The 13,836-nt window shown below is 43.4% G+C and overlaps 1 protein-coding gene and 1 long non-coding RNA gene across 7 annotated transcripts; one reads left to right on the top strand and one right to left on the bottom strand.

The window, feature by feature from the left end:
• Nucleotides 1-13: 13 nt before the first annotated feature.
• On the bottom strand, nt 14-13,251 carry LOC106576148 (mesoderm-specific transcript homolog protein). 6 transcript variants are annotated; one of them, XR_001321897.2, is made up of 8 exons: nt 12,759-13,251; nt 12,209-12,401; nt 10,231-10,266; nt 9,917-10,030; nt 8,292-8,332; nt 8,118-8,183; nt 2,813-2,876; nt 14-750 (listed from the first exon to the last, which is right to left on the bottom strand). XR_001321897.2 is itself a non-coding variant. In XM_014153064.2 (6 exons), exons 2-6 carry the CDS (start codon nt 12,360-12,362, stop codon nt 633-635), a joined length of 486 nt encoding a protein of 161 aa, XP_014008539.1. In that variant the 5' UTR covers nt 12,363-12,401; nt 12,759-13,158; the 3' UTR covers nt 14-632. The 6 variants fall into 6 exon arrangements, 4 of the variants coding, with proteins under 4 accessions (XP_014008539.1, XP_014008540.1, XP_014008541.1 ...); XR_001321898.2 differs by lacking the exon at nt 8,118-8,183 and having other exon boundaries at nt 12,759-13,239; XM_014153064.2 differs by lacking the exons at nt 8,118-8,183; nt 8,292-8,332 and having other exon boundaries at nt 12,759-13,158.
• Nucleotides 8,864-9,284, top strand: LOC106576149 (uncharacterized). Its single transcript, XR_001321899.2, has 3 exons — nt 8,864-8,989; nt 9,064-9,111; nt 9,203-9,284. It is a non-coding gene; the product is annotated as an uncharacterized lncRNA (long non-coding RNA).
• Nucleotides 13,252-13,836: the final 585 nt, after the last annotated feature.

Here is a 13,836-nt window from a genome sequence, read left to right as displayed (position 1 = left end):
TATTGTTACAAGCTTTATGGAAAACTCATTTTATTTCTTCCATCCAGAATGTAGAAATCATATCAAAACAATTTTCCTTGGGTTGCAACCTGTTACAAATGCTCTTCAACCTTACAAATTATATAAATTTGTCATAAACAAATAGATTGGACCCCAAAGATGAGATTACCTTAGGAAATCTACTGGAAGCATGAAAGATCACCCATGTCCCTATAGCAGTAGTTGATCCATGTAGTACTGTCATTTTGTTCATACTGAGTAGCAGGAGACCGTATCTGTCGAACTTGGCTTGGCGCTTTGATGACAGTCCAGGAATGGATTCAAGATTACTGTGTGTCATATCAGCTATGATTCAATGTGCACAGTTCTCATCCAGGTTTGAGGTTTTTCACCACCGACCCTGTCAGGGCTGAATCTTCACAACTTTTTGGGAGATGTTCACAATGGGAGATGTGAACATTTGTGTTTAGGCACCAAATGGAAGAAAACACTGAAACAGGGCTGAACTCCAATAAATGCATATTTTTGTTTTCCTATTGCAAAATGTTTTAACCTTCCCGTTGTGAGCCCAAATGAACATGACACAGGTTAGGCTCGCAGAAGTTCAGATGGTCTTATTCTGGTGCGTTGGCTCAGAAGGCGTTGATGAAGCTGAAGTAGGCGGTGAGGAAGCCAGCAGGGTCCTCCAGCTGGGGATAATGGCTGATGTGTTCATCCAGAACCGACACAGTAGACCTCTGCACCAGTTTCCTGAAGGACAATGACAACATCGGGTTGGGAGGGACAAGAGGACTTATTCATACAAAAGGAATACTTGCATTCTGTAATACCCAAATGAATGATGGGGGATATATACAGAAACCCAAATACTTCTACTACTACTGTATATACAGAATTTAAGCATTTGTCTCGGGGCTCTAATCAATCACTTCTGGTTTAGCCAACATCCGCATAGTGGTGGAATTGCATTAGAGATGTCAAACACAAGCGGCTCCTAGCATTATACCTAAAGCGCACATTGCCATTGGCTGCATGGAGTCACATTTAGAGAAATTCCATGCAGCTTTGTTTATAATTCCAAACACTGGAATGTGAGATCTCGCTACAGCGCCATTAAGCTGATAGAAATCATTTTCTGTAATGATTTTCAATTTGAGGGACATTTAGCCTACACTTTCTCGTTCTGGTCAGACGGGGGTTCAATTCTTCCCTTTAGTTCTGCATAATTGTGGTGCCTTACATCAGTCTACAAATCCCACACAACTCACGGCCAATGGTGGTGCATTTTCTTGATTCACAAGTAAGGTTCAAGTCTCTTTTCCCTCTCTGATGCTTTGGATTGAATGTTGAGTAACTTTAAAGTAAAAAAAAAAGTATATATATATTTATTTTTTTAAATCCTGCAGTGGCTTGCAGAGCAAGATAATGGTTCAAAACCCGAATGGTTCTGTAGCTAAGGTTATAGCCTCAATATATCCTCCTGTGGCACAGAGGCTGTCAGAAGACTGACAGGTACAAAGAACATACTTTTTTTCGGACTACAACCTTATGTTGAAGGAGAGAAAGACATCTGCCTCTCAGTGGAGAGGTCGTGGGCTCCAATCCAACCAGCTGAAACTCCAGCAACTGACACGGACCAGTTCAAGTATGGTGGTGGAGGAAGGTAGCAACCGAGAGGGGAGAATTGAGTAGAGTTCAAGGCAACCAGAAGCAAAGACTAAATATATTTTTTCAAGATTTAACCATGGTGTTTCTGGTGAATTATTGCATAACCATCTGCATTTATATCTCTGAATACAGGGACCATGCCTCCTCTTCGAAACCCCATCTCAGAGATGAAGGGTGGTCCTCTTCAATCCAGAGCCGGGACTGGGATTCCAACCAGCGACCTCATCTGTGTGAGGCAGGGAGCATCCACCAGCGCCACAGACCCCTTCACACTAACTAGGAAACATTTAAAAAGGTAGACATCTGAAGAGAGTAGGTTCATGTTAAAAATGACATTGAATGGGATTTGAACCCATGACCATGGCGATACAAGGCAGTGACAATTACTGTTAGTAAGATAAACTGCTCTGACAAAGAAGAGTGCATTTAACATTCTACATTTACATTTTACATTTTAGTCATTTAGCAGACGCTCTTATCCAGAGCGACTTACAAATTGGTGCATTCACCTATAATATCCAGTGGAACAACCACTTTACAATAGTGCATCTAAATCTTCTACACAACCTATGGACTGAGCTTTGAGCCCAAAAATACTTCTACAATATACTTGCTGTCTGTAGAGCTTGAATACCCTTTCTGGTATTTTTAAAGACATTAAAGGAATGCACAGGCTTGTGCTCCAACAACAAGATTAGAGGTACTACCTTATGTACCTTACGACAAAAAAAGTGCCCGACACACCATAGAAAGTGTATTGTACTAAATGAATATCACGTTTTAGACGTCGATGAAACATTAGATCCTATTTCAGTTGAATGCCTTCAGTAGTACAACTGACTAGGTATCCCCCTTTCCCTTATTTGAGACAGGAAAAAACAGGAGTACATTGTGCCTCAGACACTCACCGTAAACACCCCCATCATGTGGTTGTACATGATACTACAGCTCTTCATATGGAAAGACAGCATTTACCATGCAATCTCAGCCCTAGCAAAACTCATTGAATATTCCTACACTCACAAATGTAACTACCCAATGCAAGTGAATGGCAATGACCCAGTGCATGTGAATGAAACTCACTAACATCTTAAATAACTGAATGCATGTCAATAGGATAAGACTACGGAAGAGGTGCACTTACTGGTAAAGGAAGATGAATTGGGGGTGAGGGTTGACTGGATCCAGGGGTCCACAGATCATATGAACTGAAAGACAAGGAGGTAGAGTAATGACGTGGAGGAGTGGGATTCCATGAACTTGTTCTGAAATTATTTTTTAGCCTTCCAATGACAGGCTAGTCAATTAGCATCTAACTAAATCCACATGCCTTCTCATAACAATCAAATGTTATAATGCATCTAGTGATGACAGACCGAAACGCTTCGCAGTGAGATGTTGAACAGGATTCTATGGGGATGGGGACCATGTGTAGTAGGGAGGGAGGGAGGTGTGGATCACACCGATCACGCCACTACCAGCTAACCTTAATGGGGCAAAGATGGGCTAATAAACTCCTGGGAGGTATTAGTCTGCGCTAAGTAGCTTAGCCTCACTGACTGACTCGCTGGTCACCTCATAGTCTAAACCAGAGGGGAGTTTTACCGTTTACAGTCACTGTACAACGGCATTCAGAACTTCAGTGTACTAACTGACATGGCACTGTAACTTGTTTTTGTGCAGTTTCATAGTAGGCACAAACCAACCTATTGCAGGAAATCAACATCAACAGCAGTGATGGAGCTGAATGAATGACAGACAGTACATTATCTTAACTTCCTGCCATTGCCCTTCTGTCAGTACAGTACCTTCAGAAAGGATTCACAGTCCTTGACTATTTACACATTTTGTTGTTTCAAAGTGCGATTAAAATAGGTTTGTCATTTTTTGACACAAATATTAATTTTCAAAGTCTGCTGCTTCAGTTTGTATGATGGCAATTTGCATATACTCCAGAATGTTATGAAGAGTGATCAGATGAATTGCAATTAATTGCAAAGTCCCTCTTTGCCATGCAAATGAACTGAATCCCCCAAAACATTTCCACTGCATTTCAGCCCTGCCACAAAAGGACCAGCTGACATCATGTCAGTGATTCTCTCATTAACACAGGTGTGACTGTTGATGAGGACAAGGCTGCAGATCACTCTGTCATGCTGATTGAGTTCGAATAACAGACTGGAAGCTTCAAAAGGAGGGTGGTGCTTGGAATCATTGTTCTTCCTCTGTCAACCATGGTTACCTGCAAGGAAACACGTGCCGTCATCATTGCTTTGCACAAAAAGGCTTCACAGGCAAGGATATTGCTGCCAGTAAGATTGCACCTAAATCAACCATATATCGGATCATCAAGAACTTCAAGGAGAGCGGTTCAATTGTTGTGGAGAAGGCTTCAGGGCGCCCAAGAAAGTCCAGCAAGCGCCAGGACCATCTCCTAAAGTTGATTCAGCTGCGGGATCGGGGCACCACCTACAGAACTTGCTCAGGAATGGCAGCAGGCAGGTGTGAGTGCATCTGCATGCACAGTGAGGCGAAGACTTTTGGAGGATGGCCTGGTGTCAAGAAGGGCAGCAAAGAAGCCACTTCTCTCCAGGAAAAACATCAGGGACAGACTGATATTCTGCAAAAGGTACAGGGATTGGACTGCTGAGGACTGGGGTAAAGTAATTTTCTCTGATGAATCCCCTTTCCGATTGTTTGGGGCATCCGGAAAAAAGCTTGTCCGGAGAAGACAAGGTGAGCGTTACCATCAGTCCTGTGTCATGCCAACAGTAAAGCATCCTGAGACCATTCATGTGTGGGGTTGCTTCTCAGCCAAGGGAGTGGGCTCACTCACAATTTTGCCTAAGAACACAGCCATGAATAAAGAATGGTACCAACACATCCTCCGAGAGCAACTTCTCCCAACCACCCAGGAACAGTTTGGTGACGAACAATGCCTTTTCCAGCATGATGGAGCACCTTGCCATATGGCAAAAGTGATAACTAAGTGGCTCGGGGAACAAACAAAAAATATTTTGGGTCAATGGCCAGGAAACTCCCCAGACTACACTGCTCAAAAAAATAAAGGGAACACTTAACCAACATCCTAGATCTGAATGAAATAAATAATCTTATTAAAACCTTTTTTCTTTACATAGTTGAATGTGCTGACAACAAAATCACACAAAAATAATCAATGGAAATCCAATTTATCAACCCATGGAGGTCTGGATTTGGAGTCACACTCAAAATTAAAGTGGAAAACCACACTACAGGCTGATCCAACTTTGATGTAATGTCCTTAAAACAAGTCAAAATGAGGCTCAGTAGTGTGTGTGGCCTCCACGTGCCTGTATGACCTCCCTACAACACCTGGGCATGCTCCTGATGAGGTGGCGGATGGTCTCCTGAGGGATCTCCTCCCAGACCTGGACTAAAGCATCCGCCAACTCCTGGACAGTCTGTGGTGCAACGTGGCGTTGGTGGATGGAGCGAGACATGATGTCCCAGATGTGCTCAATTGGATTCAGGTCTGGGGAACAGGCGGGCCAGTCCATAGCATCAATGCCTTCCTCTTGCAGGAACTGCTGACACACTCCAGCCACATGAGGTCTAGCATTGTCTTGCATTAGGAGGAACCCAGGGCCAACCGCACCAGCATATGGTCTCACAAGGGGTCTGAGGATCTCATCTCGGTACCTAATGGCAGTCAGGCTACCTCTGGCGAGCACATGGAGGGCTGTGCGGCCCCACAAAGAAATGCCACCCCACATCATGACTGACCCACCGCCAAACCGGTCATGCTGGAGGATGTTGCAGGCAGCAGAACGTTCTCCACGGCGTCTCCAGACTCTGTCACGTCTGTCACATGTGCTCAGTGTGAACCTGCTTCATCTGTGAAGAGCACAGGGCGCCAGTGGCGAATTTGCCAATCTTGGTGTTCTCTGGCAAATGCCAAACGTCCTGCACGGTGTTGGGATGTAAGCACAACCCCCACCTGTGGACGTCGGGCCCTCATACCACCCTCATGGAGTCTGTTTCTGACCGTTTGAGCAGACACATGCACATTTGTGGCCTGCTGGAGGTAATTTTGCAGGGCTCTGGCAGTGCCCCTCCTGCTCCTCCTTGCACAAAGGTGGAGGTAGCAGTCCTGCTGCTGGGTTGTTGCCCTCCTACGGCCTCCTCCACGTCTCCTGATGTACTGGCCTGTCTCCTGGTAGCGCCTCCATGCTCTGGACACTACGCTGACAGACACAGCAAACCTTCTTGCCACAGCTCGCATTGATATGCCATCCTGGATGCGCTGCACTACCTGAGCCACTTGTGTGGGTTGTAGACTCCGTCTCATGCTACCACTAGAGTGAAAGCACCGCCAGCATTCAAAAGTGACCAAAACATCAGCCAGGAAGCATAAGAACTGAGAAGTGGTTTGTGGTCACCACCTGCCGAACCACTCCTTTATTGGGGGTGTCTTGCTAATTGCCTATAATTTCCACCTGTTGTCTATGCCATTTGCACAACAGCATGTGAAATTTATTGTCAATCTGTGTTGCTTCCTAAGTGGACAGTTTGATTTCACAGAAGTGTGATTGACTTGCAGTTACATTGTGTTGTTTAAGTGTTCCCTTTATTTTTTTGAGCAGTATATAATCTCATTGAGAACTTGTGGTCTATCTTCAAGAGGCGGGTGGACAAACAAATACCCACAAAATCTGACAAACTCCAAGCATTGATTAAGCAAGAATGGGCTGCCATCAGTCAGGATGTGGCCCAGAAGTTAATTGACAGCATGCCAGGGCAGATTGCAGAGGTCTTACATTTACGTCATTTAGCAGACGCTCTTATCCAGAGCGACTTACAAATTGGGTCTTGAAAAAGAAGGGTCAACACTGCAAATATTGACTATTTGGTTGAAGGGTTTATCATTTAGCTGAATGGACATAATTACAGCTGTGATACTTGTGCCTAGTTAACTTGCCAACAATGTTCTTACTGTAAATATGTCATTAGGGTTACATGCACACAATAATGCGGTTACTGCGGATAGTCATTCACATAATAGTTCGATTCAAACGTTTACATGCTTTGCAAGAATAACGATTTCTCGAATCATGTTTACATGGACACGTCGAAAATCAGGTTACCCGATGGCACTCTGATAAATGCAGAAAATCGCAAATCAAAATAAACGTTCTATCACCGCGACCACGTTCTTTTTGGGAAGCATATTTGGCATGTAAAGCTTGTATGTGAAAACTACTTCTGAAGCCGAAACCACGGAGAAACGCCGTCAAAATGTGTGTGCGGGAGTAGAGTGCTTCAATTCACATACACAGCATCGCATATGCCAATTTAATGGTCAATACGTAAGAAACAGTTGTTTGTGCTATGTTCCCTATGTGCCCGTGTGAATTATTGTGTGTTCCTTTTGATTAACCTTTGTTCCTACAGGAACCACCGTACATGCCTACTCTAAACAGTTATGTTAGCTTACGAACGTGAGGAGTTAAATAATGAATCGTCTCATTCGTTCTACACAACAGTATTCTCTCTTGAAATCAGTTCCTCGACTTTCCCAGCCCCAAGCCTGCCTAAGCTAAGTTATATGCCTGTGATGGAAATCAACGTTACGTTAGTTTTGAAATATGCATTATTGGCAGTTAAATTCACTCTAGCTGTCTACGTCGATTTCAGAGCGCTCTCGTCTGTGTGCCAGAGCGCAGAATAATTGATGCATTTACAAACGCTCAACACCTACTGAATATGGCCGGTGCCAGTAAATGTCGGCAAAAAAAAGGGTTATTAAATTGTTGCCAGCATCACAGTCATCAATGCTCTGGATAACATGAAAACAGCTAAACCAGCTCTGCAAGGGCGAGTAAAATGGTCAGAGTGAGGTGTTCTCTCGTTTATGTCTGGATGTAGCTAGCTAACTTTAGCCAGTTAGCTTGGGTGCTTGACTGCCGTTGTGAGGTCAGAACGCTCGGATCAACCCTCCTCCTCCGCCAGAGCGTCCAGTGTGGCTCTGAATTTACTAACGGACAATCTGACAATGCTCTGAATTTACTAGCGCACTCTGAGTGAATTTACGAACACACAGTAAATAGACACTTTGGGTGTGTTCGTAAATTCCATCTGGAGTGCCAGAGTGCGCTCTGGGCGTTCATAAACACAGAGCGTTGTCAGATTATAATAAACAGAGTAAAGTGTTTACATGACTATTGCATAATCTGCCTACTGCCATAACTTGTAACTTTAATATTGAGGTATGACTGTGCATGTAAAGGTAATGTATTTGACTGCAGATAATTCAAAATACACAATGAAAAAATATATCAATGACTGAGCCCCTTGCTGTAACCCTGTTAGTTTGAGCTCATGTGTCTCTTCTGTGTCCACGTTAAAGATTCAAGAGCTGTGTACAGTAGGAGGAAACGTATACAGTATATGAGAACACAGGCAGGTACCCTATAGAGAACACCGTGTAGTTGGTGAGACGGGTCTGGAGAGAGGAAGCTGGAGTCCTTGAGGAGCTGTGTGGGAGACAGCATGGCGATCATCCAACAGAACAACAATAAGCAGTCATAATGCCCAGAGAACAGTCAGATAATCCAGAATATCCACAGTAAATGTTGACTAACCTTCTGAAGGAATCTGGGATGGTGTGTTTCTGGGAATATGCCTGTTCAAGAATTTTTTTATCTGGTTACATAAAATATTTAATAACCAAACATGGCAAGTTAACAGTATTACAAAGGCTATCAAAGCAATGTGTCACTTTCTCATGAAGTTGTTGACCGGTAATCTACTTTGTACACATATGAAGTGGTCCTTGCGGCGTTTAAAATGGTAGGGGTTTAGGGGAACAATGAAAAAATACAGTGGAACTGGCTTTGAGGTCCAGAGTTGAGTTTGAGGGGGTAAGAGTTTAGGGTAGGGACATCAAGGATTCCGGATAGCACTAACCCATAGGAAACTATTGCGGTATAGTGTGTATCACTCGGAGTAGAGGAATTTGTAAGAACAGAGAATCACTGATTTGAATGAGGGGTTAAACCAAGGGTGAACAACTCTGGTACTGGTGAGAAGCAGGGTGTGCAGGATTTAGTGGGGGAAAAATAGCGAATTGGGCTGCCTGTGTAAATGCAGTCTTAGTAAAAAATAAAATAATAATCGGACAAGACAGGTGAGTTTACACCAGCTGCCCATCGTTGTCTAATCAGGCTCTGATTGGTTACAGGTTGTCCGCTACACACAACATATAAATACTCTCAAGTCTTTTCTCCTCACTTCACCAGCACTGTTCATTGGATATCATGGCTGCTAGTACTGGCTCAGGGTAAGATGGTGGCAAGAGCAATGTTACTTTCATCACGTTGAGCATGTTGTTTAACGTTCAACCTCTGTCTGCAGGTGCCTCCTTGCTTTGTTGAGCTGTTCATTGCTCTCCTTATCAACAAGGTAAGAGCAACATTAAAGTACTGTTTGCTTGAATTGTTTTTGTAAGTCTTATTTTTATCTGAAGTTAACATTTAGTTTGTTCCTTCCCCAGTTTATAGGACTGTCTTTCTCCACCCTCTTCGAGCACGGCACTAGTCGGAGCGACACCGACAAGCATATGCTGCCCCCCTCTCCTCCTGAGACTGAAGGCTCTACTCTCATTCCATACCGACTAGCTCGTGTCAGCTCCAGCAGAAACCAGCAGGTTCAGGAAGAGCCTGAAGCCTCCCAGAGCCTGGTGAGAAGTCTTTCCAGGGTGGAGAAGACCCTTTACTGCACCATCGGGCCCCCGGCTCTATCAAGATTCCTTGGCATGAGCAGAACAACCAGGAAGCAGCAGTAAGGTTCTGATATCTTCTGGTTTATGTTAATGATTTATTATTGACGCAACTTCATGAATAATCCATGTTTCTTGTTGGCTACAACCACAGTTCTTCCCAGGCTAAGGGTGGTGTCTGGTTGGAGTCTTCCCAGGGTGTATTTGTCTGGGTACCATCAGTACGGTCACTACATGGCTACTAGGTATGGTTGTTACATCTTTCAGATGTGTTGCAGCTTTAATACGTTTTATTTTTCTATTCCTGGCTCAGCAGCTCTGTATTAACCTGGATCCTGATATCATTTGGCTATGATGCTCTACAACTTTGAATAAATTACTTTCAAATGTTTGTCTGGCTTGCTTTGTCCATTTAAATGGTACATTTTACTTAAGTATGGTTTGTGCTACCTGTAGCCAATCAGGAAAAGGTCTGAAACTGTACTCTACCTCCATTGGCCAGACAGAGGCTGTTGATGGTCAAGTGTCCAGTCCTGTTGTGGTCACTCCTGTGAGATCCAAAGATGGGATCAGCTCTATAGCATCCACCATATTTCACCTTTCCTGTGTTGTTGGGTAAAGGAAGGGAAATCACTAGACTATTGAGATGCAGCCCTGTTATGTTAGAGTGCTTTCAGTGATGAGGGTTCCTCCAGGATTGGCTTCCAAGCCCAACCTTGACCATTAGTGGGGGAAATACAAACGGACAAGCTCAGTGTTTAGGGGCAACTTCATTCTACTTCGTGCAGCAGTGCTGAGCTCACCTGTAGCGCAGTTCCAGGGCCACAGTGTCTCCATATCTGTAAGACAAACACACCTGGCATTCAGACACCTGTCCAGATACCTGGGTCATGTTCATAAGGCACATAAAAATAACATGAACCTGGGTACTACCTGAACTTGTCCAAAAAGGGATGCTTGTTTTCATGTCCGGTTGCAAAACAATTTGCTACGGTGTGCCCTATTGAACATGGCTCTGTTCACAATTTACATTTATGTCATTTAGCAGACGCTCTTATCCAGAGCGACTTACAAAAATACCATCTGAGAGGGTGTGGAATAAGAATTATCCCAGCAAACCAATTGATCTGTGCATAACATTTTATAGAAAAGCCCCTTTTCTCTTATCAGCTTAGCTTGTACCAGTCCAGGCTGGAGGTAGGGAAGCCATGGAGGAGAATGACCACATCAGAGCTGCCTACAGCACCATAGGTCTCTGGTAGAGGAAAAAGTAAAGCATACCCATTGTTTATCACGTACCATGAAAATATGTTACATAGGTCAAAGGGATAAAACTGGTGCTTGGAACTTGCCTTTGTAAAGTGCAAATGATGACTGATCTAAACATGGGCTCCAACTTGTAGCAGTCCAGACTGTTCCCTGTACTGATGACTACAGTAATCTGCATCTCTAATGTAATGAGATGCTAATAAAGCTCTGTTTCTTTATTCCACCCACATTCATGTGACAACTGGACAGGTGAAAATAAATGCTTTCCCCGCTCCTGTCAATTAAATGTGCTTTATTGGCATGACTTAACAAAGTACATATTGCCAAAGCTTACTTTGGAGATTTACAATATTAACATAATCAAAATACTGTCAACGTAACAACAATAATCAAGGGTCAAAATAACCATATATTGAACAATAACAATGGCATAGAGGACATGTGTAGGTTGGTTGGTCTGTCAGACACTGTCCCTCATTTTATGTCAGGCAGCAATGTAGTGCGCTGCCAACCCACAGCTCTCTGCGTCCTCCCCCAACAGAATGGGTAGCCTTTTCTCATCAGAGAGGTCTTTGAAAAAGGGTTTCAAATTTGGCGTAATTACACTCATATTGTTATATATTTTTGACATTTTGTCAGGAAATGCAGCTCTGTCTCGGGTTTTGCTGTGGTGCAGTGGTTGCACAGCCTTTCCTCTACAGGGAGCCAGGTTTTCCTGTGTCTACCCTTCTAAATGGCAAGGCTGTGCTCACTGAGCCTGTACTTTGTCAAGGTTTTTCTAAGGTTTTGATCAGTAACCATGGCCAAATAGTTTGCTGCGGTGTACTGTCGATTTAGGGCCAGGTAGCACTGCATATTGTTTTGTGCTTTGTGTTTCCCAATAAGTAATGTAGTTTTGACTGTTGTAATTTGGTTTATTCTGATTGGATGTTCTGGTCCTGAGGCTTCAGTGTGTTAGTAGAACAGGTTTGTGAACTCAGCCCCAGGACCAGCTGGATGAGGGTCCTGAGGCTTCAGTGTGTTAGTAGAACAGGTTTGTGACCTCAGCCCCAGGACCAGCTGGATGAGGGGACTCTTGGCATTGCAGGGCTTGATAATATGAGAGGGGGTCACTGTATTTTAGATGCTTCCAAAACTTAATTGCTCTTGTTTTTAGTTTGTATTATAGGTGAATATTGGCCTAATTCTGCCCTGTGTGCATTGTTTGGAGTTTTCCTCTGGACATGTAGGTGAATCTTACAGAACTCTGCATTCAGGTTTCAATGGGGTGTTTGTCCCATTGGGGGAAATCTTGTTTTTGCAAGTGGACCCCACACCTCGCTGCCATAAAGTGCAATGACACATTCAATTAGTCTTTAAAGATCAGTACAGTGCACCACTATCAGGTGGACAGGGAGATGGATTCATAAGCAAGTTCAATTTCAAATGTATGATGTTTAGACATATATAATCTGAATCAAATGAGAATACACCCTATCCCTTCATTCTACTCTTACTGATGCCAAATCTTACCTCTGTAGAATATATTGTTGCTCCTGAAAGTGAAGAATGCTCCGGCAGAGCGCCAGGTCAGGAGGGCTGGAGACAGCTGGGGAGGAGGGATGTGCAGGTAGACCGCCAGCAGAGGAATGCACAGCAAGCCCACAAGAAGCCACCATTCCCTCATCTTTCATTTGGTAGTAGGGCTGGTCTCGCATTCCGCACTCTGGAATATACGGATGAAGACAACACTGGGGTCACGGCACGACATTTAATTTAGGCTACTATCACCCTTTCACATGAATGGTCTACAAGTGCCAGACCTATTGTGTGATAATGTCATGTGACACCCCGCTACTTACTGTCTATTCATAAATTCTTGAAGCAACATAGTCGACAAAACTAGACTTTGGAATATCGTCAAAATAGTGGGCTACATGTTAACGTCGCGGTCTCCTTGCAACAATAGGCTATGCTATCATTCTGTTTTAAAAATAAAGCATTAGCCTACCTCTTGGAAATGTGTCACTTCTTAACACTAAAATAACACTTCCACCCGGGGCACTGTCAGTGCTGTACTTACCTACAGCCGAGTCGCGGTTCTGTCATTCCTATGTGCTCAGTGCGTCCGGGTCACCTGGGTAGGTTTCGAACCTTGGCTCAGTGCACTGCATTAGCGCTGGGTCGGGGAATTGCATGGGAATTGTATTATTTTGTAGTGTAGCATGGAGGATTGCCAGGGAGCTAAGCGCTAAATCTTCAGGAGCCATCTGTCGGTGTGGATGTCCAATAAGCATGCCAATGATACATGCCACCCGTTCCAAATGTCCACTTTCATGTAACAAACCATATACTGATTTGAATATGACTATTACAAAAAAATTACACTAGGGAAGGCTACTCATAGCATGAATCAATGGAACTGTAGTCCAGAGGGAACGTAAGTTACCTTACTGATTATCAGTGCCATAATCAATATCCCTGGCTGATTATTCAAATGAGACAAGGCGAATGTGGCATAAATAATTAAAATATCCTATATTTTTCTTCTCCATGTTATGAGGAAATAACCGAATCTGCAGCCATCCAGTGGACGAATTGTTAGTGGCGGATGATTTGTTTCCGCGTATCTTTCAAACCCACCCAGACTCATCACTAGATGGCAGTGTAACACAACTAAAGCACTAAGCAGACATCTGACAGAACGGGTGTTTCACTATAAGAATCATATTATTATTAAAAGGACAAGTATATTTAAATGTTTTTTTTTAACCAAATATGCATTTTAGATGTTAACGACATGTTATAGAAGTTCCCAATTACTTTTTTTTGGTGCAATTTCACTTCAATTTGAGAAACATATCCCACCAGAGACAGACCTCATTCAGTCGCAGGAGCACAGATAAAACATGAACAAAGGATCCAAATCCCAAATAAGTCATTTTGGAAACGGCAAAGCTCTCAGTGATCCACGTCTTACACATCACACATGAAAATGTGTCATTTCAAAGTTCATCAGCAACCTTCTATTCCATTTTGTTGGATTTGAGCAATACTTTTCCATGTGCGCATGCACAGGCTATTTATGAGCCATTTTCATCCAAAATACAGATTAGGATTTTTTAATTTTTAAGTGCACTTGTCCTTTAAGGTGGCCTGTT

This window comes from Salmo salar, chromosome ssa17 (assembly GCF_905237065.1).
Source record: "Salmo salar chromosome ssa17, Ssal_v3.1, whole genome shotgun sequence".
Lineage (NCBI taxonomy): Eukaryota > Metazoa > Chordata > Actinopteri > Salmoniformes > Salmonidae > Salmo > Salmo salar.
Note: the sequence above shows the minus strand (reverse complement) of the source record. Positions and strands in the feature narration are given on the sequence as shown.